At 36.2% G+C, this 27,066-nt stretch overlaps 1 protein-coding gene across 1 annotated transcript in view; it reads right to left on the bottom strand.

Moving 5' to 3' along the window:
• Positions 1 to 27,066, bottom strand: part of NLK (nemo like kinase) — a 157,296-nt gene that overhangs the window by 46,553 nt on the left and 83,677 nt on the right. Inside the window, exons 2-3 of the mRNA XM_037493929.2 lie at positions 15,718 to 15,847; positions 5,185 to 5,240 (exon numbers count right to left, since the gene is read on the bottom strand). Of these exons, the coding sequence (XP_037349826.1) occupies positions 5,185 to 5,240; positions 15,718 to 15,847 (186 nt within the window). The remainder of the gene's footprint in view (positions 1 to 5,184; positions 5,241 to 15,717; positions 15,848 to 27,066) is intronic.

Raw genomic sequence — 27,066 nt, 5'->3', positions numbered from 1 at the left:
CCATTCACCTCAAGGCATGGCTCTACTTGAGATCTTGAAGCTACTATAACTTGTTCTAATTACAAATTCCTGTCTTAGGATACAATCTCTAAATTTGAACCATACTACTATGCCCACTGAAGCGGCTGTTTGCTTCCATCCCAACCTTTTGTATTTGGATCTTGACTCTTCCCTTTCTCAGAGCACACCAGGTCCTCTGTTGACTTCAGCTTCTCTACCAATGTGACAGTGGATAAATGAAAGTTTCTGTTTATGCGTATTTTAAGTAACCCAGATTGGAAACTAAAATGGGAGTGAAAACCATTATCACCTATGTTCCTAGGATATGCTGATTCTTTTCTAGCACCATAATTTCCAACATGTTTTATCATTATTATTTGTATGATCACAGCCTCCTCCTCCAAACAAATTACAAAGTTGGATGGCAGACACTGCCTTATTCATTTATCAAAAATCTATTTAGTACCTAATATATTTTAGGCACCATTGTAAGTACTGAGAACACAACAGTGAAAAATTGAAAAAAATTTTGTGGTAGTAGGAAATATGAATAGGAATTTCTAAAAATATAGGAATCCTCAAAACTTCTAGGATGCAGATTCCCAGTCTTTTCTTGTAATGTTATTGCAGAAAGAGAGCACTTATGTCTGCATATACACATTTCATTTTGTTTATTCTGAGATCTTCACTGACTCCTAAGGTTTCCTGAGGATTATAGGATTATTTTATACATTGGAGAATCATGTATTCTTAAATTATAAAACACTGCTTTAAAATACTGTATACAAATACTACCAATTATACTATTGCATCTGAGTAATCAAAAACTATATTGCTGCCTATCAAGGACTCCATTTGGTTGAAATGGACATGTAGGTCCCCTCACTGTCTTAAGGCAAAAGTTTCCTGTATAAACATTTCCTACATAAAACCAAAACTATCACCCAAATATGGATACTTCTAAAAGTGAAAGTAGGAACTTAACATAAAATAATATCAGGACATAAAGTAAAATCCAGGGCTGTGCTGGGACACACTGCCACTCCATTAGACTTTACATTTCCACTGTTTTTAGATTGTAATATCTTCTAGCACATAAAACCTACAATACCCATATTATTCTCAAAAAAGTGCTAAAATTTTGTCTCAAGTTAAAAATATACGTTTCTTAAAGCAAGTAAACTTTTATTTCCAATCCAGTAGGCATCAAATGCATTCTGGGAAGTTTATGAAGAGTCCAGAATTCTTACTGAAGGATGATAATGTTTTCCAATCAAACAATTAGAACTAGTTTCTCTTGGATTAAATTTCAGTAAACTCAAAGTAATTAAGTGCCAAATTGTTTTCAGATATATTTCCAAATAGGAACTCAAAGTGCCAAGTGAATAATGCAATCCTTTAATAAGCTAAAAGTTCAGCTCAGAAAAATGCTCTTAGTTATTAAAAAATATACTCTCCAGGTTGCTATATTAGATGAGCTAAATATAAAATTACAAAAACTAGAAGATACAGAGGTCATGGCAGGATTTATTTATTGCTCCTTCTATAACTGTCAGATGCTAATTTTGTTGCACCCTGTAGGTAATTTGTAAACAGTTATAATCTAGATATTCTTTTTAAAGGCTGTGTAAGGAATTATCTAGAGATGCATGGTATTTTAAAACCCATGCCAAAGTTCTGGTGGGCTATGCCATCTATGCCACTCATGGTTTTAAATCTTAACTATGTTGAGGTGTGGGTAGGTGAAATGGTTAAAGAGGGTCAAAAGGTACAAACTTCTAGTCATGATAGAATTAAGTCATGAGGATATAATGTATAGCCTGGTAACTATAACAAACTATACTACATATTTGAAAGCTGCCAACAGAGAAGATCTTAAATCACCATAAGAAAAAAAAAATTGTAACTACATATGGTGACTGATGTTATATAGACTTATGATCATTTTGTGATATATTAAACCATGTCATACAACCAAAATTAATAGTGTTATATGTCTAATTTATCTTACTAAAAAACAAGACAAAACAAAAGAGTAACTATGCTAGCCTTTCCTCTTAAAATACCCATGAAACAGATTCAAATTATGGTCTAAATAACAGTGACTGAGATTTCCTACCTTAGGATTTTTAAAGAAGTGACAAACTCAAGGACACAAAATTAATATCTAACATAATTCATGCTTAAAACTGTGAGGCAAAATGGATATAATGAATTAAGTGTTCAGTGAAGAGAATCTAAACATATTTGGCACTTATTAGATATACCCATATTCACCGATTATTTTACATGAAAACATTCTTTCCTCAGAGATGGCCTATATACAGTAGCCTATATTCAAAAGGGTTAAATCAGTGGCCTGGATCACCCAAACCCAATACATTCCAAAAGTCGCTAGGACAGACCCTGGGAAATAATCTTGGAGTCCATAGAAGTTTGATGAGCGTGTTTTAGCCTGGGGTTTTGGTCACCCCAGATAGTTCATGCTAATAATGAAATTTAGTGACTACCTGTTTTTGTTCACCTGAGATTTTGTGCTAGCTGTATTAATTTAACAACTGGGTAGGGAGGAAGGAGGGCTGGAGACTATGTAGCTAAGGTTCATGCAGGAGTTCTTTGCATACTTGACTGACCCACAGTGAAAACTGAATAGCAAATCTCAGGTGAGCTCTCCTGGTTGACAGTATTTTTCTGTGTTGTCACATATCACTGCTAGCACAGTAAGCATGGCCTGTGCAATTTCACTGGGTGAGGGAGGGCAGCTGTAACTGGTTTCTCCTGGACTTGGCCCTATGCTTTGCCGATTTTATTCTGTATCCCTTTACTGTAATAAACTTACTATGAGTAGACCAAGTTTCCTGGGTTCTGTGAGTCCTTTTAGCAAATTATCAAAACTGAGAGTGATTTTGGAGAACCTTACCAGTCTATATCTTACTTAATAAAGGGTGTTTCTTTTCATTTCAAGTTTCAGTGTTAGCAACTACATTTCCAAAGAGGCATAAGTAGTAGTATACAATCACTGGAATATCTTCTAGTATGTGTGGGATCCCTTCCCAACACTAAAAGAAGAAAGAAGGTGGCTTCTGGACAGATGTAAGAAATTACTTCTGCTTAATGAAACAAGTACTGTTCTGCTACTACCAGCTTCTGACTTTTCTTTAATGAAGACCTAAGTAATACTCAGGAAATCATTAATCTTTAACATATCAGTTGCTTCTACTGGCCTACAGCTGAGAAGAACTTTCTCAAGTCTTCTTTCCCTTTGTAGAGCAGGTCTTTGAAAAACCAGTAACTGTTGATGACAAAAGAAACAATCCCAGCTGAAAGGACTATTTGAGGACCTGCTTTTGTTACACATTGCTTCACAATTTCCAACAACCTATCAACCGTGTTAAGTGAGGACTTACTAAACTTTTAAAAAAGGGTGTATCAGGACTATTTGGTCTGTCCCAAGAGCGCAGGTATACAAAGACACTTTTGGCCAGTCCTTTCCTTAGCTGGGCAAGGTTGGAGCACCCCAAGTCCAATGAATTAACCCTTCACTGCACAAAGGGATTAGTTAATACCATAAAGTATTCATGGATTAAAATATCACCAAGTAAAACAGTACTGAAGAGCTTTTGGATTATAAGGTCAAAACATCCCAGTAGTGCTGACCATTGATAATTCCATCATCTTACAAGGTTTCCCAATTCTGTAGTAACCTTAGCAGTTTTCTTTCCATTGGGAAGCTCTTAATTATTCTCATTTAGTAAGGATATTATCAAAGATAATTGTTGAGTATGGAATTACTGGCCACCTGTGTAAGAATGAGATTTTCATTTCTCACAATGCTGAAACAGAACAAGTATTTTGCTATTAACTGGTTTCCATTCTAAGCCAAAGTCTGAAGTTCATAAAACCCCAGAGTGAATAAACTATGCTATCATAACTCACAGAATTCAAAGATTTAGGATTCTGTCTTTCACTTAAAACGTTACCAAGTTACATGCAGAATGGCAAATGGTAAACTCTGCTTAGGAATGTCAGACAGGCTAACCTGTGTTACAATTTTTTTTTTCCCATGCAGTTTCAGGATCTAGTACTGGACATTATTTTATAGTTTATTCCTACCCACAATACCTAAAGTACTTTTTTATACATTAGCAATGCTAATAGGAGAATATTAAGCCCTCTATCCTGAAGGAATCATATAGGTAGAGGTTGAAATCAAGAAAATAGAGTCAAACTGCCTGTGAGTTGAACCTTAATACTAATTAGCTGTATGATCTCTGGTCAATTCTCTCAACTTTTGTGCCTCAATTTCCATTTCAATAAGATAGGAATAATCACATTCCCATTGTTTTAGGGATTAAATAAATTCGTATGTGTAAAGAACTGAGAATTGTGCCTTTACCTAATAAAACTTACATATGTAATGGCTATTACCATAACCACTGCCACATTATATTCTAAGGGACTCAGGATTTTAACTTACATTATCTTTTTTTTTTTTTTTAAAGATTTATTTATTTATTTATACAAGCACTGGTGTACAGTCAGAAGCGCGGGAGGGTGAGAGAATTCACCAGAGTCAGAGCAGGGAGCAGAGCAGGCAGAAGGACCGAAGCACACTACTGAGGCGAGTAGCGGGCGGCAGGAGAGGTCTGCGTGCCATGTGGGACCCTCCTCCGGTGGCCCGGGAGCAGCCGGGAATCGAACCAGCGCTGCAGAGGCTGTGGGCAGCTTCGCAACCCAGTGCTCAACCGCTGCGCCACCGGGGAGGCCCTACATTATCTTTTTAATTTTCACCTGACCCCAAGTGGTAGAAGGAAAGGCAGTATTGTCCGCTTGATAGGCAGTTATTGTGTAGTGACAAGAGCACTTTACTGATATCTATTACAACACAGCTGCCTCACTGGTTTCATTTGCAAAGTGAGAAGGTAATAACTTACTTCCTAAGATTGTATGGTGATTCTGTAAAATATCTCTCCAGAAGCCCTACTTTGTGGTTATTACCTCTCAGAATATATTGGTAATATTGTGCTGTCAGAAGCTTGGTATTTCAAAATTACCTGGTTCCAGGTACTCAACCATTTCTGCAAGGATGAGATTTAATATACTTCAAGGCATGAACCCCAAAAGATGCTAGAAGCAAATTAATAAAAAATTGTCCCCTTCTTTCATATTCCCTGGTTAGGATACATTTCTTCAAAATAGTCAATGTGTGGAGGTTGGAGTATGTCAAGGGCAGAGAGTACCTAAGAAAAGGAAAAAAAGTCAAATTTAGAGAACTAAAAAAAAAGACACAAAACATGACATAAATGCAAGTAAATACGATTAACTCTTTAAAGACTTATAGCTTAGTTAAAACTGCCCACTGAGGTCAGCTAAATTTACCACTCAAGACACATAGTCCTAAACACTGATGGGTATATAAACATACTATCTAAAAGACAATTCTAAGCCAAATGAGAGCTAACTAGGTTATACTACATGCTACCAGAACCTGGGCACAAAAGAGAATAATAGAAAGAAATGCATATTTTTAATAATTAGCATTACTCTAAGAGCTTGAGTTCTATCTCCCACTCATTTCTTCAGTTCTCTGTTCAAAAATTGTTTACTTAATGCATTCTACCTGGCAGGCACTGTGGCACGTTCTTGGGCTATCCGGACAAAACTGATATCCTTTCTGCTCTCATGATTAGGGGAGAAGAAGGCATTAAACAAACCCAATAGCTGCACAAATATACAATTATAACATCTATTATTATGAAGTGAAAAAGTATAGAGGAGCGGGTAGAGAATGTTCCTGAAGTAACAGTAAGTGTTAAAGGCCAACAAGGAATTAGTCAGTCAATGAGTAAGCAATGTAAAGGCACTAAGGTAAGAAAGAACCAGGCAGATTCTAGAAACAGAAAAGTCAGTCTTATGGAACATAGTGGGTGGGAGGAAAATATACTGGAATAAAATAGGAGAGGAAGGAACAGAATATACCAGACAGAATTGCTTTTAAATTAAGCATTTTGGATTTTATTCCAAGTACAAAAAAAGAAGTCATTAAGGTGAAAAAAAAAAAACAACTTTATGGCATCAGAAATTCAAGTCCTTTGTAAAAGCAGCAAACGACCATGTAACTAACTTCTGCCAGTGATACATAATAAATAGCCTCCTTCCACCATCCACTGTCATTTCTCTTTTAAGACCTATCTATGCTATCATAGCTAAGAATTAGAATTTTTCTTGCTAATGAAAAATACCAGGCTCAAAGGATATGGAAGAAGTTATTTATCAGGAAATAAAAACTGTTGTACAAGTTCAAATTTTCTGATTTTTAGCTTCGTTTTTTATTTTTTAAAGATTTATTTATTTATACAAGCACTGGGTAGTCAGAAGTGCGGGAAGGTGAGAGAATCCACCAGAGCCAGAGGGGAGAGCAGAGCAGGCAGACTGACAAAGTACACTGCTGAGGTGAGCAGCAGGCGGCAGGAGAGGTCTGCGCGCCATGTGGGACCCTCACCTAGTGGCCGGGGATCGAACTGGCACTGCAGAGGCTGCGGGGCAGCTTCGCAACCCAGCGCTCAACCGCTGTGCCACCAGGGAGGCCCAGCTTCCTTTTTTTTGTTTTTTTTTTTTTAAGATTTATTTTTATTTATTTATGCATATAGAACTGGGGTACAGGCCAGAGGTGCAGGGAGTGAGGGATTCACCAGAGAAAGAGTTGGGAGCAGAACACGCAGACTGACTGAAATACACTGCTGAGAGGAGCAGTGGGCAAGTCAGGAGAGGTCTGCTGAGCAATGTGGGTCACCTCCCTGTCCGGGAATGGAACTCATATCACAGTGGCTGGCGATAGCTTGGCAGCACTGATACTTAATGCCTGTGCCACCAGGGAGGCCCCTAGCTTCGTTTGTTAAGAAAAAATTTTATGTAGAGTTTCAAACATATGTGGTCAGAACAGAATAAAGAATACTTACGTAATTAGAACTGGCCTTAGTAGTTATCCATATTTGGCCATTCTTATTTCATCTATATCCACTACTGTCTCTACATAATTTTGAAGCAAATACCAGATTTATTTCAATCATACACTAGCATCTCTTAAAGGTAACAACTTAAAAAAAAATCATCTAATCTAAAAATATAATCTTTTTAAACACTATCAAATATCCAGCACGTGAACTGAGTACATTAAAAGGGGAGGACAGGAGGGTGAGATCCAAGAGGGAGGAGGCTCAATGGACTATGGCGAAAGATTTTTGGTACTTTGATGGCTGGCATGGTGTGAGAGCATGCATTTGCAGAGATGTGAACAAACCATATCCCTGAAACACAGACAGTGCTGTAAGCTATGTTACCTCAATAAACATAATTTTAAAAAAATCCAGTGCTCTATACAAGGAGATATATGTACTCTTATATTCACAGCAGCATTATTCACAATAATCAAGACATGGAATCAACCTATATGCCTGTTGATGGATGACTGAATGAAGAAACTGTGGTACATGTACTCCATGGCATACTGTTCAGCTATTTAAAAAGATGAAATTTGCCTTTTGCTACAGTATGGATGGAATTTTAAGTGATCATGCCGTGTGAAATAAGTCAAAAAGCGAGAGAGAAAAGTGAGAATTATTGGGTGGTTACACTTAATTTGTGGAATATACAAACTAGCAAAACACAACAAAAGTAACTCTTAGGTTCCAAAAAATATGGTGGTTACCAGAGGGGTGAGGGAGGAGGAGAGACGGGAAATAAAAAGATGGTCTAGTGGCACTGGAGCTTTGTTGGTGGGTGACTGAAGCATGAGTACATGTTGAAGCATGAAGCTATACTCCAGAAATTATATAGTGTTGCAGACAAATGGTACATCAATAAAATATGACTTAAAAACCCAGTGTTCAAATTTCGACACACACACACACACACACACACACACACACGGATTTTAAATGTTTCTTAGTCTAAATTAGGAGATAAATAAGATTTACATATCATGATTGATTTACATCTTCTAAGTTTTACCCTATAGATCTCTTCTCCATCTCGTTTTCTTTTCCACTTGCAATTTATGTAAGGAAGAAACCTTGTTCCTTTGAAAGGTTATTCTTTTTTCAGCCAAGCATTTGTCACTTTAAAATTTTAAACTAAAACCTCCAGTGACGAAAAAGTCTTCACTCTAAAAGTATTTAAATATGAAGGTTTAAACTAGTTTGGATGTTTTATTAAAAATACCTTTCATTTTCAATTAAAATGTTTATATTTAGAGTCTGATAAATAGAAAGTAAAAGCTTTTCTAGTTTCTTCCAAGAATAACTATGAAAGATAAATTATTTCATTTCTCTCTCTCTATATATATATATAAAAAACCCCCTGTAACTAGCCAGTGTCACAAATTCACATAAATTCATTTCTCATTATGTGATAGAACAATTTTTAAGATGAATATTTGATGCTTAAGGAAGGAGTCAGAAATTAGTGTCATACTTGACATCTCTCAGATTCTAAACTCTGTATCTGTCTTGGGGGAAAACAGAATGCAGTGAATGACAGTGTCCATTAGACAAAGCCATTTTACACTTCAAATCTATCTGCTATAATTAGAGGTTATCTAGTGGAAAGTGACAACCACACATTTTAAACCTTGAAAGAGAAGAATGAGGCTTTCCTTACTCCAAATTTGATGTTTTTTTTTTTTTTTTGTAGAAAAGCCATAAAAACAGGGTTAGACATTTGAACTAAAGCATTTAGCTGTGATTGTTAGCTTCAAAAGCACAATATTTTAAAACTCTGTCTGTACTTTTAAAAATACCCATTTTTTATATTCCTGTTCTTTCTATCTCAAAATGTTTATCAGAGGACAGTATTCCGGTGTTTCTAGGTAGCAAAAACGGTGCTTAGACTAGTAGAAATGATCCAGAAATCTCAGAAGTGATATAAATGGGTAAGAGGGAAAGGAACAGCAGCAGTGTTTCAAACTCCAGACTTCTTGCCTGGCTTTCTATTTAAATAGCCAAAGTCCCCAACACCAACTACTATTTGTGGGAATGAAGTGTGTAAGATTAGACTTATGATTTAAATAGGGCATTACTTGTAAAGACTAACTAGTTAAAAAGTCAAATATCAAAAAACTACCAATTCTTCAAAGGATTTGAGATACAAAAAAAGGTAAGCAAAACTGTCTAATTAAAAACAAACTAAACTACATCTCTAAATACTGGTTGCTACCAGTGTGTTTCAGCATATTTCTCAAATCTTTTACGAACTGAACAAAAGCTAACATGGTAACTTTTTCAGAATTTTAACCTCCATGATGTTAGAAGATTCACTACAAATTGGCTACATGGTTGAATAAGTGGCTAGTTTGTTTAAATTACACCTTTATCAACAAGTACTGTGAATAATCTCAAATCTAAATATAGACTTGAAACTTAACTGTTCACAGAATCTAGTTAAAGTTCATGCTTAGCAAAGGAGCTACTCTCTTCCCATTTTCTTAACCCTAACATATATAAGTTCTCTAAGGCAGAGGAAAAAAACTGATTTTTTTTAATGAATTATAACACAGAATGAAAACATAAATCCTAAATATAGAATTTGAATGATTTCTACACACACAAAATGTGTAATAGGATGAAATCTTACTCTACTGTTAAGATTTAGATGAAGAAATTAAGCATTTCAAAAATCCCAGAAGGGTCCTCTCTTCCCCTACGCTGTCAAAACCTACCGGTGTTTAGATATTACCACTATTTTTTATTTCCTCCATTAGATTCATTTTGCCTGTCCTTGACCTTTATTCAAATTCAGTCATAAAAAGTCCTTTGTATATGGCTTCTTTCATTTACTGTTATACCTGTGAAATTCATCCATGTTGATGTGTGGATCAGTGGTTCATCCTTTTTATTGGAATATAACACAATGTATTCATTCAAAGAGCAGAATTGCTGTGTCACTGGGTAGATGTGTTAGTTGAAATCCCCAGTTTTCCTAAGTGGATTAACAAATTTACATCCTTGCCAAAACTGGATATTGTCCATCTTTTTAAATTTGAGCCATTTTGATTAGTTTAATAGCAGTATTTCATTATAGTTTTGATTTACATTTCTCTAATGACTAATGACTTTTGAGCACTTTGCCATATGCTTCTAAGTCATTTGGCTATCCTCTTGTATGAAATTCTTGTTTAAATCTTTTATTGATAAGCAAAAATTCTTGAAAAGTAGTTCTTTGGAAGGTATGTAATATTTGGATATGGAATTTAGTCTGAAAAATGCCAAGTAAATATTTATATCTAATGGTCTTCCTCAAATGCTAAATATTTAAAAAATTGCTCCATCACAAAATTCTTTTTTTTTTTTTTTTAAAGATTTATTTATTTATTTATTTATACAAGCACTGGGTACAGTCAGAAGTGCGGGAAGGTGAGAGAATTCACCAGAGCCAGAGCAGGGAACAGAGCAGGCAGAAGGACCAAAGTACACTGCTGAGGGGAGCAGCGGGCGGCAGGAGAGGTCTGCGCGCCATGTGGGACCCTCCTCCGGTGGCCGGGGAGCAGCCAGGGATCGAACCGGCGCTGCCGAGGCTGCGGGCAGCTTCGCAACCCAGCGCTCAACCGCTGCTGCACCACCGGGGAGGCCCGATCACAAAATTCTTAAGCTAATGGTGCCCAGTTAACAATCTCTTTTTTATTTTTATTTATTTTTTTCTAAAGATTTATTTATTTATGCACACAAGACCTGGGGTACAGGTGAGAAGTGCAGAGGGTGAGAGGATTCACCTGAGACAGAGTGGGGAACAGAACAGGAGGACCGACTGAAATACACTGCTCAGGGGAGCGCGGGCAAGTCAGGAGAAGTCTGCTGCGCTATGTGAGTAGCTCCTTGGCTGGGGATCGAACTCTTGCTGCAGTGGCTGCGGATTGCTTCATAGGTTGCGTCTTAACCCTTTGCACCACCAGGGATGCCCAACAATCTCTTTTTTAAATGGTGAATGCTTTACTTGTCCAGTTAAGAAATCTTTACTTATATCAAAGTGATGAAAATATTTTCCTATGCTCCATTCTCCAAGTTCTATTTTTTCACCTTTGACATTTAAGTTTATGATCCATTTTTAACTCAGTAACTTATGAAGTAGAGTTTTCTCACATGGATATCTAATTGATTCCTTTTTATTGAAATGGCCAACTACTCCCCACTGAATTGTAGTGGCTCTGCCTTGTAAATCATGGGAACACACAGGTGTATGTCCATTTATAGGCTCCCGATTCCATCCCATTAATCTATTTTTGTGCTGCCTTGATTTCTGTAGCTTCACATACTTCAATACCTGGTAGAGTGACTCTCCAGCTTTGTTCAATTTCTTTAAGACTGTCTTGAATATGTTAGCTCTTTTTCATTTCTACAAACTTTAGAACACAACCCTCATAACTGGTATCACACTGAATATATAGCTCAACTTAGGGAGAACATGCATCTTGACATCAAGTTTTCTAATTCATGAACGTGGGAGACTATTATTTTAAGTGCATCAAGAAACTACCCAGAACCACAAATCTTAGGCAAAGAAAAGACAAAACCAAATCCACTGAAAAGGAACCTACTCTAAGCAACCTTTGCCTTTTCACACTCCTTAGCAGCAGAGCCATTAGCATTAACAATGTCTGCATCAGAGAAGGGCCCTATTGATCCCAAAGTGGTATGGCTCATCTTATAAATCCAAAGAGGCCTTGTTTGGTTTAGATGAGACTATACAAAGTAAAATGAATGATCCTTCCTTTTGCCTCCTCTACCCCTTTTCAGAGTACTCCAGAAGAAAAGCACTGGGAAAAGGTAATCCAACAGAGTTCACAGAGGTTATCATTTCAAACCCTGACATTTCTTTTTTTTCTGTCATTTTCATGCACTCACTCTTTAAATAGTCCTGACTGCCTACTGTGCGCTTAGTGCTACTGCCTAAGGATGAAGAAAAAGTTCAAGACTTGTATGAGAGGAGCTTTTAGTAGGAATCAGTGAATTTGAGGAGGGCTCTGAATAGGCTGTAAAGGACAAACAAAAGCCTAAAATAACATAAAAATTGTGTCTATGTGCATTTTTCCAAGAAAGAGAATTCACAGCTTTCACCTGATTCTCAAAAGAGCACAAGATTGAAAAAAACGTCAGTCTCCACATTTCCATGCAGATCATATGACAGTTATGTGTGTGAGTGGGATGCATGCACAAATGCAAATTGAGTAGACTGTTTTGGTGGAATTTTTCATGTTCAGTTCTGACTGAGCATGCCTAAATAACTTCAGTTGAAGCCATTTCTGTTTCCCAAAGTTACTATTGACATATTGAGGGGGACTTGTCCTTTAAGACTATGAACATTTTATCCTTTAAAAAAGTTTATGTTTCTGGGTAAATGTGTGTGTGTGTGTGTGTGTGTGTGTGTGTGTGTCTATCTCAGTTAGATCAACTGAAATAAATGAATTTGATAACACTGATTTTGAAGGTTCTGTTCAAAAGGACACCCAATATCTCCCAGGATTTTGAACTATTACGACACATAAAAAGCCATCCAAGTTAAAATTCAACCTTCCTACAACGGCCAGATTAATCTCTAAATGCTATTTCCATCATGACATCCCTTTCTTTTCCTTCTATTCAATCACGTCTTAATCTCAAAAGGCTTAGCTTAAGGTTTACCTTTTCCTTGTTTAAAGTATCCTTGAGCTTCTAAGTCCACAACAATTTCTCTCTTTTCCTTAATATTATGGAACTTGTCTGCCAACATTTACCCGAAAAACTAAAAAAAAAACACAAAACAACATATACCTGGACCTCAACCCCAGAGATTTCAATTTAGTAGATCTGGGATGAGACCCACAAACCTGCATTTTAAAAGGCTCTCCTGATGATTCTACCTACTATACTGCTACGTTTGGTTACCCAGCCTTTTTCTTTTCTTTTTAAAATTTATTTATTTATTTTTATACAAGAACTGGGGTACAGGCCAGATGTGCGGGAGGATGAGAGGATTCACCAGAGACAGAGCGGGAACAGAGCAGGCAGACTGACGAAATACACTGCTGAGGGGAGCAGCGGGTGACACAGGAGAGGTCTGCAGCGCCATGTGGGACCCTCGCCGGCCGGCTGGGATCGAGCCCGTGCTGCAAAGGCTGAGGACAGCCTCACAGTGTGGCGCTCAACGGCCTGCGCCACCAGGGGAGGCCCTGCCCAGCCTTTTTCCATGCAAAGAACACAGACTCTCCTGCACTAATGTTTAACCACCCAGCCAGTCCTCCAGAGCACCATTATATTATTTATTACTCTACTAAACTTATTGAAGGTAAACCCCTAGAAGCTAATGTAGTTTAGGGATATAGGATGCCCCTACTAAATGTTTACTGAATGATCCAATATGGATTCTGAAGACGTTAGATTTAAACTTCAATCTTATCCCACACCTTGACCTTGGACAAATTACTTAACTAAGTTTTGGCTTCATCGTCTGTAAAGTAGGGTTAACAAGCCCTCTCTGACAGGATTTTTGAGGATTAAAGGAATTAATGTATGTAAAGCATCCAGCACACTTCCTGACACATTGTAACAAGAATTAAACACCTCCACTATGATCCTCAAAAAAGAACCATGTTGTAAACTTGGTTTACACATGACCTAGCACTGCACTCTCTACACAGGATACAATTTTAATAAATATTTGTTGCCTTAAGTACATCAAATACTGGTTGCCTCTTAGACTGGCATTCCACACATACCAGGTATGCTGGCCCTGAGGTGTTTTTGGAGATAGATCTGAGAACATAGCATAAATTCATTATGTATAAAAGAGTGGTGCTACTATTCATCTCCAACTCTCTGCCTCACTTTTCAACATTCCCATAAAAGTCAATCACTCTCTTATCTTAGAGCTCAGGAAGTCCAAACAATGGTTATTGTGTTCTAATATGTATAATTTTCAAAAATTCAGTTTCCTTTCTTACACTACTCCCTCTGATTCTGTCTTTGTAACTTAATTAATGACTACAGGAATGAGTAAGGAGCAGAGATGCCAATATAAGCAAATAGTAGCCTATTACATCTCCCTTACTTTAAAAAAGAAGCTGAGTTCTCAAAATAATTCACCACTGAAATCCTTAGTAAGCAAAATGCTACTTCTGAACTATTTCCTCTCTTTGGATACCTTTATTTGGGTCTATGGCAATGTGTGTAAGTTTGTACTCTTTGATGCTGGGGTAGTATTCAGACAAATTGAAGAAATAATTAAGCAAGTATTAGATATCATTTAAACTCATTCCCATAATTTAGATGGAACCAGTCATAAATAGCAGTGTGAATGGAATTTTGAAAGTTACTAAAGCAAACACATTGCTAGGTAATTCCAAAGAGCTGAAAGACAGCAACAACTTTTACAAAAAGTTTAAGGAAAATGAATTTCAAGTGGGGTAGTAATCAACAAAATGAAATCTGTCAAACCAAGCAGCTTTAAGTAAACATAAATTTGATATTCCTAGATTTACCAAATACTTCAAATTTTTACATATTTCTCCAATAAAGTAAGACCCACACTCTGGCCAGAGCTGCCGAAGTATGCAAGCAAACATTAAGACTCATAAGAAATTATCTTTCTGATAAAGTTTTTATTTCAGTAATTAAAACAGCATAGATTGAATACCAAATGCAGAATGTGAGGCAGGTTATTTTTTCATATGAAATTGGAAACAGAGTCAAATGCTAATATCCTCAGGTAAATTTTACATGTATCAAACTTCTTTCAGAATTAGCTATCTTTCACAAACCACAAATGAGTCTGTTCACCTATGGGTCACGACATCACTAAGCACAGTTATACATAATATAACCCGTGTTACCTAAGATCTGTAATATTTTTCTAGAGGAGAAACTGCTTTCTCACATCTTAACTACTGATTAAAAATATTAGAGAATAAAATAAAGCATTTAAAACCAATTAGTTCCATTTAAATCACTCAAACTACACATTAAACCATTTTTATGTTGAATAGTAGTATTGTTCCACAATTAAATATTAACATTTGCTTTGCATCAAGATATTTATCTGTCAATCAATGAATCCTGGAATACGCTTCAATTTGCTCATTGTTCACAAATAAAACCTTAATAAAAACCTTGGTTGTGGTCCTTTCTAACTGATTCCCTCTAGAAATGCATGCTTCTTTTCCAAGGAATTTAAAAATATTTAACATTATATATTCTTAAAATTAAAAGACATTAAGAATGAAAAAGGAAGCTACACACCACAATCAGAAGTCAATCTGAAATGTGACATATTCCTAATTTGTTTCCTAATTTGGTGGTTAGGCCTTATACAGCCATACAATTCAATTCATTGTTTAAAATTTCAAACCACTGAATAGAACTTGGATAAAACAGGTTGTCCAGGTGACTCTAACATGCTGTCAGAATGAAAAAACAGTAATACTGACAGTGAAAATTTAAGACAAAGAATATACATAAAAGGAAAACAGTACTGAAAGAATAGAGTTTAGAAAACCTCTGTGTATCCATTTCAAGAAGAATATATGAATTAAAAAACCTCACTTATATGTTTATTCCTTTTTATAGACTGGCATAAAATTGTAGCTGATTTCCAAGTTCTAATTGCATATGCCCTTTTAAATTCTCTTTTGTTCTTTACTTACACAATTAAGCATATTTAGGAAATAGTATCCCCCAAAACAACTTCACTTACATTATCATGTTTAAAAAAACACAACATCTTCAATTCCCGGAAGACCCTTTTGCAAGAGACCAGATTCTGGAAGACGTTGGGCATCTTTTTGAGGGCTACTCTCTTTCCATCTCTTGGATCTGTTACTGACCTAAAGAAGTGATATTTGGGGGGAGAAGAAAAAAGACAGAGAAGTCAATTCCAAATCTTGTTCTTCAATGATTCAGAGCATGACAAATATCTTTATGTGTATACATATACATATATATATATATATTTGAGTTTGGGTCTAAATTCCTTTTTCTCAGAGATCACATAGCAACACATCTGAAATGGGAATAGTGATGAGGGATGGGGTAGGGGAGAGTACAGAACATGAATACAATTGAGGGTAATTAGTTTTATGCTTTATTTTCAGAACGAAATTCAAGAAGGAAAAATGTTCATTCAGATGCTACCACATTAAGTTCAGTATAGAGAACACAATTTAAATATTTTGGTTTCTTATATAATTCAACATCTTTTAGTAACACGGACTTTAGTACCAACAGCCGCTGAGCAGTGTCCCCTCGAGTGCCAGCTTAAGGCTATAGTGTCTAGGTTATGATATCCTCTTCCTTTTGTTTCTCAGTACTTGGTGTGGTAGCTGCCTCCTACAGTTAATATATCTTTAATAGTTCTGAACCCCTTCTTTTCTCTTTTAGTGTCCTAATACTTGTATAGCCAATTCCCTATGCTTGAAACAGTAGAATGGTTTCCATCTTGCAGACTGGACCAAATCAATACATACTAAGTCAAATAGTTAAGAGAAACAAATCAATAAATTTGGTAAATATGGCCATCTGGCATATTGATTTTCCATGAATTAACCTAAGGCTTTTTTCCCTTTCACCCATCATCCATGACTGGTTGACCTTGTAGAATTTATTCTTGTCAAATTAATTTTGCCCTATTTTCATTTATCACTTCTAGCTACCATTATCTGTTGGTTCCAGTTTCAGTCACCCAATGCTTTGGCTATCTCTTCCAAATATGTGCCATTTTAAAATGCAATGGAGTTGTTATCGAAGTCTTTGTCCAAGTTATTAAAGTTCAGAACAAGACTGAGAATAGACCTCTGTAACAGACACAACATTACAAACCATCTATAAGATTGTCATACAATCACTAATCTTGGGTATGGTTATTCAATTTACTAACTACCATCACTCAGTTTATATCTTCATCTCATCCACAAGAAAATCAGGCATTCATTAAACTGCCTTTCTGAAAACAAAGCATTCTCATTATCTACCTATGTGTAAAACCGTATCAATTGTGCATACCATGACTATAAATTCATTTTAGCAGTTACTACTTCCTCCCCTAAATGCTCACAGAACTTTTAAATGGCGCATTTTAGTATTTTTTCAGAGCATGAGGACTTGACTTTCTTCTACTGGTTGAAAATTTGGTAAGGCAATTATGTGTCAACATTTGAAAATGTTCAATAGCTCAAAACCTAATTCAACCAGGCCAAGAGACCTAATATTCTTGACTCGTGCTTAAAAAATACCAATCAAAAATCCATAATACACTGCTTATATCCATATAAATGAGAAAAATAAAATAGAAACAATATTTATTCAGTTTATAAAATAAAATTTCTACTTAAATATATCATTTTTCTGTAATTATATACTAAAAAAGAATAATGTCAATGAAATAATAAGGAAGGAAAATTCTGGCTCACAGCTTACATTTAGTTGTCATGTCTCTTGAGTCTTCTTTAATCTACAGTAGCTAGTATTTATTTGTCTTTCATAACAGACATTTTTGAAGAGTATTAATATAAGTAAGTTATCCTATAGACTTCCTCAATTTGGGTTTGTCTAGTGTTTTCTCACGATTAGATTGAGATTATGCATTTCTGATAGTAATAACAAAAAGTGATATCTTTTCAGTGCATCATATTAGGAAAAGAGACACACATTGTTAGTTGTCCCATTGCTGGGATAACTTTGATCACTTGGATGTCTGCCAAGTTACTATTTTTCCCCTTTATAACTATGTAAATATTCTATTCCTCATCAAACTTTGACCCACTGCCTTTTGCATCCATTGACGATTTCAGTCTGAATTTCTTATTACTATAATGGTCACAAGATGGTAGTTCAATAATTTTAATATCTCTGATAGCTAGGCTACACAATAAATATCAGTTTTTAAAAATCAAGAATTTAATACAACACCCATTCCAAAGGTCTCATAGAGCATACTGCCTCCCAACTTCTGACTTCTTACTGGTCTTAATACTACTGTGGGAAGGAAAGCTGCTCTGTTTCAGGCTCAAGGTTAGAACTGTGACTTGTAATGTTTTAAGGTAAAATTCACAAAGCAGCATTTTATTTTATTACTCATGCAAAAGTCAGTCATGCCTATGGCTGGTAACAATATAACTCTAATGAATGTGAATGGCAGTGCAGTAATTTCACGCCATGTTGAGTTTGTTCTCTCTTAACTTGAGGTAGCAGATGTTTTAGTTCAGCACAAACAGTACCACAGAACACAGATAAGTATGGAAGCCTGTTTTACAGGAATTCTTTTATTTTCTTTCTTACTGAAAGGCTTTCTGTTCTTAGTTTCTCTGCTGCTATAATACCCTGGCTAGACCAACTGCATTTGTTAATGAAGCTCCAGCTGTAGAGATAATAAAAACACTTAGGGCAACTTTCTTCATTTCAGAAAAAAGAGCCATCCTTCTACCTACATTCACTTACTAGTCAGTTACTTTCTCTACCAAATACTGGATCCCTCAATAAAATAGTGCCATCTGTCACTTCATCTGATTACCTTCACAAACATTCAAGCTAACATAGGTATTTACTTTCTAAAATTTAAGTTAAGGTTTGAATCTGCAAACAGTATATAAAAGATAAAAGTTTTAAGAATTGTAAGAATCCTTTCTAAGATCTGTGAAGAATGTATCATCCTCTACACTTAGAATACAAGTTCAGGGCCTCCCTGGTGGCGCAAGGGGTTAAATGTCAGCACTATGAAGCTATCTGCAACTACTGCAGCACGAGTTCATTGCAACCCACATGGCGCAGCAGACCTCTCCTGTCTTGCCTGCTGCTCCCCTCAGCAGTGTATTCAGTCAATCCTCCTGTTCTGATCTCCATTCTGTGTGTGGTGAATCCTCTTACTCCCTGCACCTCTGGCCCGTACCCCAAGTCTTGTATGCATAATTAAATTAAAAAAAATACAAGTTCAACTGTTTTTTGAAGAGCCAGAAAAATCTACAAATCATTCCTCAGAGACATAGAGACAGTCAAAAGAGTACAATACTAAAAACGGGAAGCTTTTTAGACCTAGTATAGTTGTTTTATTAATCCCAGGAAGCTGTGACCATGCCACAAATTTGCTTAAGTTACTGACAAGCAGAAGGGTTGAAATGAAACGAGTAAAATTTTATTATTGGGGATATCTTCCCAGGCACTAGAATGTTACATTAGAACATTTTTTAAATTAGTGTAACTAGTCAGCAAGAATCTCCAAGAAATTATGCTACTCATTCATTTTGTGTGAAGAATCTTTTCCCTATGTTTTAGCAGTTTTAAAGTTCATGTTTTTGATATAGGTTTTTAACCATTCAAAGCAAATACCTTATAATGAAAATGTTTTAACTTGGTTGAAGAAAATCAAGTTCCTCTAATTCTTTTCACTAAGCTTATAATCAGCAATCCTCTTTTTTTTGCAATACATACTACAATTACTATGTCAACCGTACCAATACAGTACATGTCTCAGTAATAAACTTTCTAAACAGACTCTAAATATTTAGATTACTGCCTTCACATTTATTTTGAAATTCATTTCCTTAGAAGTTATTTTTACTTGTATTTAGATTAAGTCAGTTTAAAAGAACAACAGTAAACTATGAGACAAAAATTTTTTTTAAACAAGTCTAGAAAATATATGTTATTTATACCTTGTTCAAGGATACTATAGGCTTATAACTATAGTACATGTTCAAGGATACTATAGGCTTATACTAAGGAATTTATTTTTACATCTCTCTGACCTTTCTAACCAGCATTTTAACAGACTACAGTTCATGTGCACTCTGACATAATTAAGAGAGTTGCATTTTCTTTAGAAGACTAAACCTTCTAGGTTTCCCTGCCACCATCAATACATGTGAAAAGGAATCTCATCTTTCATATTGGGATAATCTGTCTCATCAATTGTGGTTTCTGATTTTACAAAACTTTTACCAAAAGGTGGTATTTACTGAGTTAGCGCTATACACTTTTATTTCAAGATATTTATAAAATGATACCAAATTTATTAATCTGATATTATAAGGTAAAGGGGGCTTATATAATAGCTAAATGAAGGCAGTAAAATAGTTCATTATTTTTCTCACATCCTCCTAACATTACACTATTGTTGAGAATTAAAACATGTACATTTAATTGAGTTAAATAAGAATTAAATATCCTTCTAACTCTGTGTTTAAGAAATAGAATGAACCCAGAAAGGAGATAGCACTGGGACATTCTGATCTGTATGTCATACACCTAAGGGTGCTGAAAACAGGAGGTAGGAGGAATATCTAAGCCATCCAAAAGAGCTGTCATATTTATTTTCAAGTTCTTAGTACTAATGATTAAGATCTAATCTTAACTTCCGGCCAAAATTATTGGTTATGTTAAAATATAGGTACTAATTATTGTTGCTAATATAAATATATATGCTAATTATTGTTGTCTTGGGAATATTTTATTGCTTTTAAGAATATGACCTTTCAGGGGCCACTGCAGCCTGAGTTCGATCCCTGGCCAGGGAGCTGACCCACATGGGGCAGCAGACCTCTCCTGTCTTGCCCGCTGCTCCCCTCAGCAGTGTATTTCAGTCAGTCTGTCTGTTCTGCTCCCCACTTGATCTCAGGTGAATGAATCCTCTCACCCCCTGTACCTCTGGCCTACTCCCCAGTTCTCATATGCATAAATTAAAAAAAAAAAAAATCTTAAAAAAAAAGTCTGACCTTCCTGTAGGAAAACTGCCACGCTGTCTTCTCTATGGGGTTTTTCTCATATTAGATGGTGAACATGACACAGCCTAGTCTGCAGTCTAGAGAAGTTTTCATGACCCACTCACTAACTACAGTCCTCTTCCGGAAACAGACCTATGAATACTGTATGGGGAGGAAAACCAGTTGCATTGAAGGAAAGGTTTCTGTACAAAGCCACAGAAAATACTCAAAACTACATCTCCTCGCATTTCAGTAATTCTGGGCAAGAAGTGATATATACTTATGTGTATATAGGTGAAATGACATGAGATCTAAATTTTTAAAAAGTATTTCAGTAATAAGGATTATTGAAACAAGCGAAGCAACTCCTAATAACTACTGAATCTGGGTGGTGGACATAACAGGATCTAATCATTAAAAAGTAAAGAAAATGTAGGAAATTTTCAAAATAATTTATGAAAAAATTTAAATACTATTCATAATAATATATAAAATCCAGTATCTGAGATTAAATCTAACAAAGTTACATATACCTCTATATAAAAAGACTAAAAAAACCAAACATGGAGCGCAATTAAAGAAATAAAGGGCGACTGTAGCAGCAGGAGAGCACAGTGCAGGATCTCTATGATTGGAGCAGACAGTGAAGGAGAGAGGAGTCCTGGAACCCTCAGTGGCTTTTTCAGGGTTTTTTTTTTGCGTTTGCCAGGTACATGGCCGGGTCTACATTCTCTCTGGGCTTTCCGGCATTCTCTCCTGGCCTTTGCTTCTCTGCTCCTTTCGCTCTGCTGGCGTCCTCATGACGCTGCCCTTATGAGCCCAGTCTCTCAGCTCAGGTATACCAACCTACGTATGCCCACACCAGGTGCCCGCCATCAGGCATGCATTCAGGACCGCAGGGATCCATCATTAATCCATTAGGACAACCATTTACCCTACAGAGACATACCATATTCATGGGTTAGAAAACAATATTGTAAAAATTTCAATTCTTCTCACATTTATAGATTCAGTGAGATTTCAAACAAGACCCGAAAATGTATTTCGTTGTATGGAACTGGAGAGATTAGTTCTAAAGTTTTTAAGGAAACGCAAATATGCCAAGGACAGCTAAAACACTCTTGAAAAACAAAATGAGTGGTAAAATTTGTTCTATGACACACGAAAACTTACTATAAAGCTATAGTAATCTAGAGAGTGTGATTTTGGATCATCAGAACAAGGAAATAGGTATATAATCCAGAAACAGATTCGTGTGTGTGTGTGTTTAAAAGTTGTGCCTTAAATTAATGTTTCTCAGCTTCAAACCTAACCATCTAAACAATGCTCTGTAATTCTGGGGCTAAGACAGCAGATCACATTTAGGTTTTGTCAACTGGTTCCACGTTAGGACCTGCCAGTAGGTGGCTTTAGGGTACACTGCAAAGCTGGAGAAGGAAAAAAGGACTTTCTGCTGTTGCTTTGGTTTGAGTCACCCAAGTAATATTTCTTTACTTCCAGCAGTGCTAGTGCCGTCCTAGAATAGCAGCTGCACCCAATTTATAGTTTTTTCAACACTTATAGAATCAACCTTACTGCATCTTCCATCCAGGTACCAGCACCTGTGAGCTAGTATCCTCTCCTGACCTGCCTCAATTTCTGCTGCATGGGATTTTAAGTCTAAATAATTCCAACTTCTTCCTTTATTCTTTATTCCTCCAGCTTTAGGATGTTAGCTACTTCCATGACACCTCAGTATTCTCTTGTCTTTCTACTATTAATCAACAACATTTTTTTCCATATGAAACTGTTTAACCGGTGTGGTTCCTTCTCCTGATTGGACCCAGACAGATAATCCTTCTCATGAATGGTACTGAACAACTGGATATCTGCACGGAAAAACATAAACCTTCACTCATACACAAAAATAAATTCCAGACAGTTTGTAGATATAAGTGTGAAAAGCAAAATCTTGTAATTTTAAAAATATAACATAGAAACTATCTTAATGAAATTGGGGCAGGGAAAAAATTTCTTCTAAACAACACAAAAGCACTAATCATAATGGAAAAAAAGTGTGTATTTGGTTACTTTAAAATAAAGAATTGAAAAATGCCCTTTTTTGACAAGTTCTTGTTCAACATAAAACTTCTGTACATTGTAGAGTAAAATTGCAAGACACACAGCAGGAGAAGCTTGCAACACACATCTAAGTAACAGGGATCTTATTCAGATACAAAAGGAACATCTACAAGTCAATTTTTTAAAGGGCTTGAATAGGCATTTTACAGAAAACATTAATTCTAATGGACAATAAATATGAAAAGGAGCTTGATCTCATTAGTCATTTGAGAAATGAAAATTAAAACCACAATGAGAAAGTATTATGTAATCACTAGAATGACTAATATTCAAATGTCTGAAAATACCAAATATTTTCTGAAGATGTGGTATAATTCTTATAGACTGCTACTAAGATGGTAAATTGGTATAATCACTTTGTTTTGTTTTTTTTTTTTTTTAAAGATTTATTTATTTATTTATACAGCACTGGGTACAGTCAGAAGCGCGGAAGGGCGAGAGAATTCACCAGAGCCAGAGCAGGGAACAAAGCAGGCAGAAGGACCGAAGTACACTGCTGAGGGGAGCAGCGGGCGGCAGGAGAGGTCTGTGCGCCATGTGGGACCCTCCTCAGGTGGCTGGGGAGAAGCCGGGGATTGAACCGGCACCGCAGAGGTTGTGGGCAGCTTCACAACCCAGCGCTCAACCGCTGCGCCACCAGGGAGACCCTATAATCACTTTGTTAATAGGTTAGTATCATGTGCTAAAATGAAGTTATGTATATATTGTGACACAGCAATCTGACTCCCAGGTACATATTCAAAAGGAATTGTACAAAACTATGCATTTAAACATATACACAAGTGGGTTCATGGCAACAATATTTGTTATACCCTTAAAACTAGAAACAACCCAAATATTCATGAGTACTAGAATGGATAAACAAATGGTTGTATATTCATATAATGGAATACTCTACAACAATTAAATGAATTACCACCACATGCAAGAGCATGGTTGAATATCACAAACATAATTTTGAACAAAAGAAACCAGTCACAAATGAATAGGTATTATAAGAATTCATTTTTATAGTATTAAAAATATAAGCAAAGTTAACTCTAATATTTAGGGATGAATATTACAGTGATAAAAGTTATTAAGAAAGGAAGTAGCTACCATAAAATGAGAAGACTGGTAATCCTGGAGAGGAGGAATAATGGTGGGGCAGGGTATAGGGGATTTCTAAATGCTGGTGATGTCCTATTTCTAATAGGGATGATGGGTATAGAGCCATGTACTTTGTGAGAAACTACTGAGCTGTTTATTTAATTTTGTGTACATTTCTGTATATAGCTCATGTAACTAAAAAGGTTTTATTAAGGCAAACTTTCCGATTAAAATTTTAAGCATAAAAAAGTATTTTAGTCTGTAAAATGACTAATTTTTAAGGAGGATGATTCTTTAAAGTTATACATTATAACAGCCCAGTGGGTTTTTCTTATCTTTCCTTGTGCCACTGGTTCATTCTGTAGAGTGGAGTATACATAATAACTTTTTTATGTTTTGGTAGAATTCCAAAGGAATTTGCTTGCTTAAAAAAATAAATGTTTTCTTCTCATTACACAAGAATATGCTATTAAGGAATGTTCCACAGGAGAGAGCTGTCAGCAGAATTATAGCAGGACTATAGCCCCACCCCTAATCTAATCACACTATTCTACTTCTTCCATTGTGAAGCAAAATGCTGAGACAGCTATAATGTATAGACATGCTTTGGGTTTTTAATTAGTTAGCCTTTTAAAAATAACTAAAACCTAAAATATTACAAATATGAAGCAGGAGGCAGGACTTCCAGCTGTGGCAAACTGAAGAGGTCAGCAAATCACATTCCCCCAAAACAACTTGACAAAAGTGTTAAAAGTAACCATTTCAGGAGTCCAGAAAACAACCAATGAAAAACAGCAAATTTAAGTGTTTATGAAAAATTGTGGAAGTTTGGGTAAGAACACTGCTTGGGGCTGCTGCTTATACCCACTCTGCAATCTCCATCCAAGCACAGTTCATGTAATAGCTGTATCTGGGCTGACCACGAAAACCAGAAGCTTCACTCACAGATGTTGCTGATAATGATGTGAAATGGCAGGTGTAAACCCCACATACCCAGTGGCATGGATAGTAAAAGCACTCAAGTCAACTGGAAAAGAACAGAGAAAGCTTAAAGCCCTGCTAGTGCAAGGCTGCTGTCCCAACTGGAACGAGGGGGAGACTAACAGAAATCTAAACTTTCACAAGGAGATTCTGGAAATGAGAGTTACAGAAGGCTGGCTAAACTCCCCATGCATCCCTAGCTGTAAGTCGCACATGCTCAGAGTTGACCTGGGAGGGCCTAAGCTCCCTACATGTCTGTGGCTTCCCACATGTTGAAGGGAGGAACCGAGAGGCTCAGCAAAAAAAAATTAGGGCATACTTAGAAACTATAATAGATGATCTCCCCCCACACACACAGATGGATCAGCTCAAGAACACAACCTTTAGCCATTCATTAGCTGACCACTAAACTATACAAAAACAGAGGGGACCCCAAGAAGGTCAGGCTAAAAACTGAAATAGCAATTTAAAAAATCTATGTGAGGAGAGATGAGTAGATACACCCGACATAGAAAGATTCCAGTCAAGTTACTTAAGTATTAGCAAGCATATATAATAACAATTATGACAACTGGCAGCAGTCCTTCTGCCCAGCTGTGACTATGCAGGTGCTTCTTTTCACCAACTCTTTCCCTCTGCAGGGCAGCAGCCTTCCTGCCTGCCCGTGACCTGTACCATTCCGGGGCTTCTCTTCACTGACCTTCCTTAGCGGATGTAGCTCTCCTCAAGGCCGCCCACCTGCAACCACATAGGCCTCTCTCAGCAAACCTGTCCCTTTTGGGGCAACAGTTCCTGCCTAGTTGTGTCTATGCAAGTGTCTTTTACTTTTCTGTCCCATTTCTAATAAACCTATTCTTAAAACAACAAAAACAAAAAATTATGACAACTCTCAGGGGTGGGAGGGGGAGCAGATCCTGAGCTATTATAATACATTATTAAGCATATCCAGTTTTGTTTATCTTTAAATTACAAGACTTATGAAAATGTGGTCTATACTCAGGGTAAAAATGCAGTCAATAAACTGAGAAAGACTTCAAAAGCAACTACAATCATATGACATTTCAGTGAATGATGAATGAAATATATGATGGTGGTTTCAACAGGCTATATCATATAGCCTAGGTGTATAGTAGGTTATACCATTTAGGTTTGTGTAATTGTACTCTATGACATTTGCATATCGATGAAATTGACTGAAGATTCATTCTCAGAATGAATCCCAGTCATTAAATGTGTGACCATACAATAATGTTCAAAGAATGAAAGGAAACCACATTTAAATAACTAAAGCAAATGAAAATGACTCAACAAAAACAGAATCTACCAAACAAGAACAAATCAAATTCTAGAGTTGAAAAGCACAATATTAGAAATGAATAGCAGATATGAGATAGCAGAAGAAAGAATCAGTGAACTTAAAAGATAGATCAATAGAAATTAAACAATCTCAAGAACAGGGAGGAGAAAGTCTGAAGAAAAATGGACAGTCTCAGAGACCTCTGCAATCACATCAAGTGTAACAACATACATCTAATGAGAGTACAAGGAAAAAAGGAGAGAAAAAGGTAGAAAAAATATTAAAACTTTCATAATATTGTGATGAAAAAGTTTCCAGATCCTGAAAGTCCAAAAAAATCCCAAGTAGAACAGACACAAGAGGTCAACACTTAAGACACTTCACAGTCAAACACAGATTAATATAAAGCAAAACTTTTGAAAATAATGAGAACAACAGCTGATTTCCAGAAGACAGAGAATGCCATATTTGCAGTTGTGGTGGTGAGGGATGGACAAAAAATTCTACATCCAGCTAAAAAAAAGGTCCTAACCTTCAAAAATAAGGCAAAATGAAAACATTCCAGGTAAGTAATGATTGAAAGAATTTGTCACCCAAAGACTTGCCTTATAGTAATAGAGTTCCTTTAGTGTGTAAGGAAAATACATCAGAGGGTAATTCAAATCCACAGGAAGAAATGAAAAACTAGAAATGGCAAATATGTGAATAAACAGAAAAATATATTACTGGGGGTTTATAAAAATGCAGATGTAATATATATGCCAATAGCACAAAAGGGGAAGGGAATTAGGCAACACTGGAGCAAAGTTGCCGTATTTTACCAGAATTAAGATAGTATTAATCTGACAGATTGTTTAAAAGTTAA

This window comes from Talpa occidentalis, unplaced genomic scaffold, assembly GCF_014898055.3.
Source record: "Talpa occidentalis isolate TD23 unplaced genomic scaffold, MPIMG_talOcc4v2.1 talOcc4.7, whole genome shotgun sequence".
Taxonomy (NCBI): domain Eukaryota; kingdom Metazoa; phylum Chordata; class Mammalia; order Eulipotyphla; family Talpidae; genus Talpa; species Talpa occidentalis.
The sequence above is the reverse complement of the archived record's forward strand: the minus strand, read 5'-3'. Positions and strand labels throughout refer to the sequence as shown.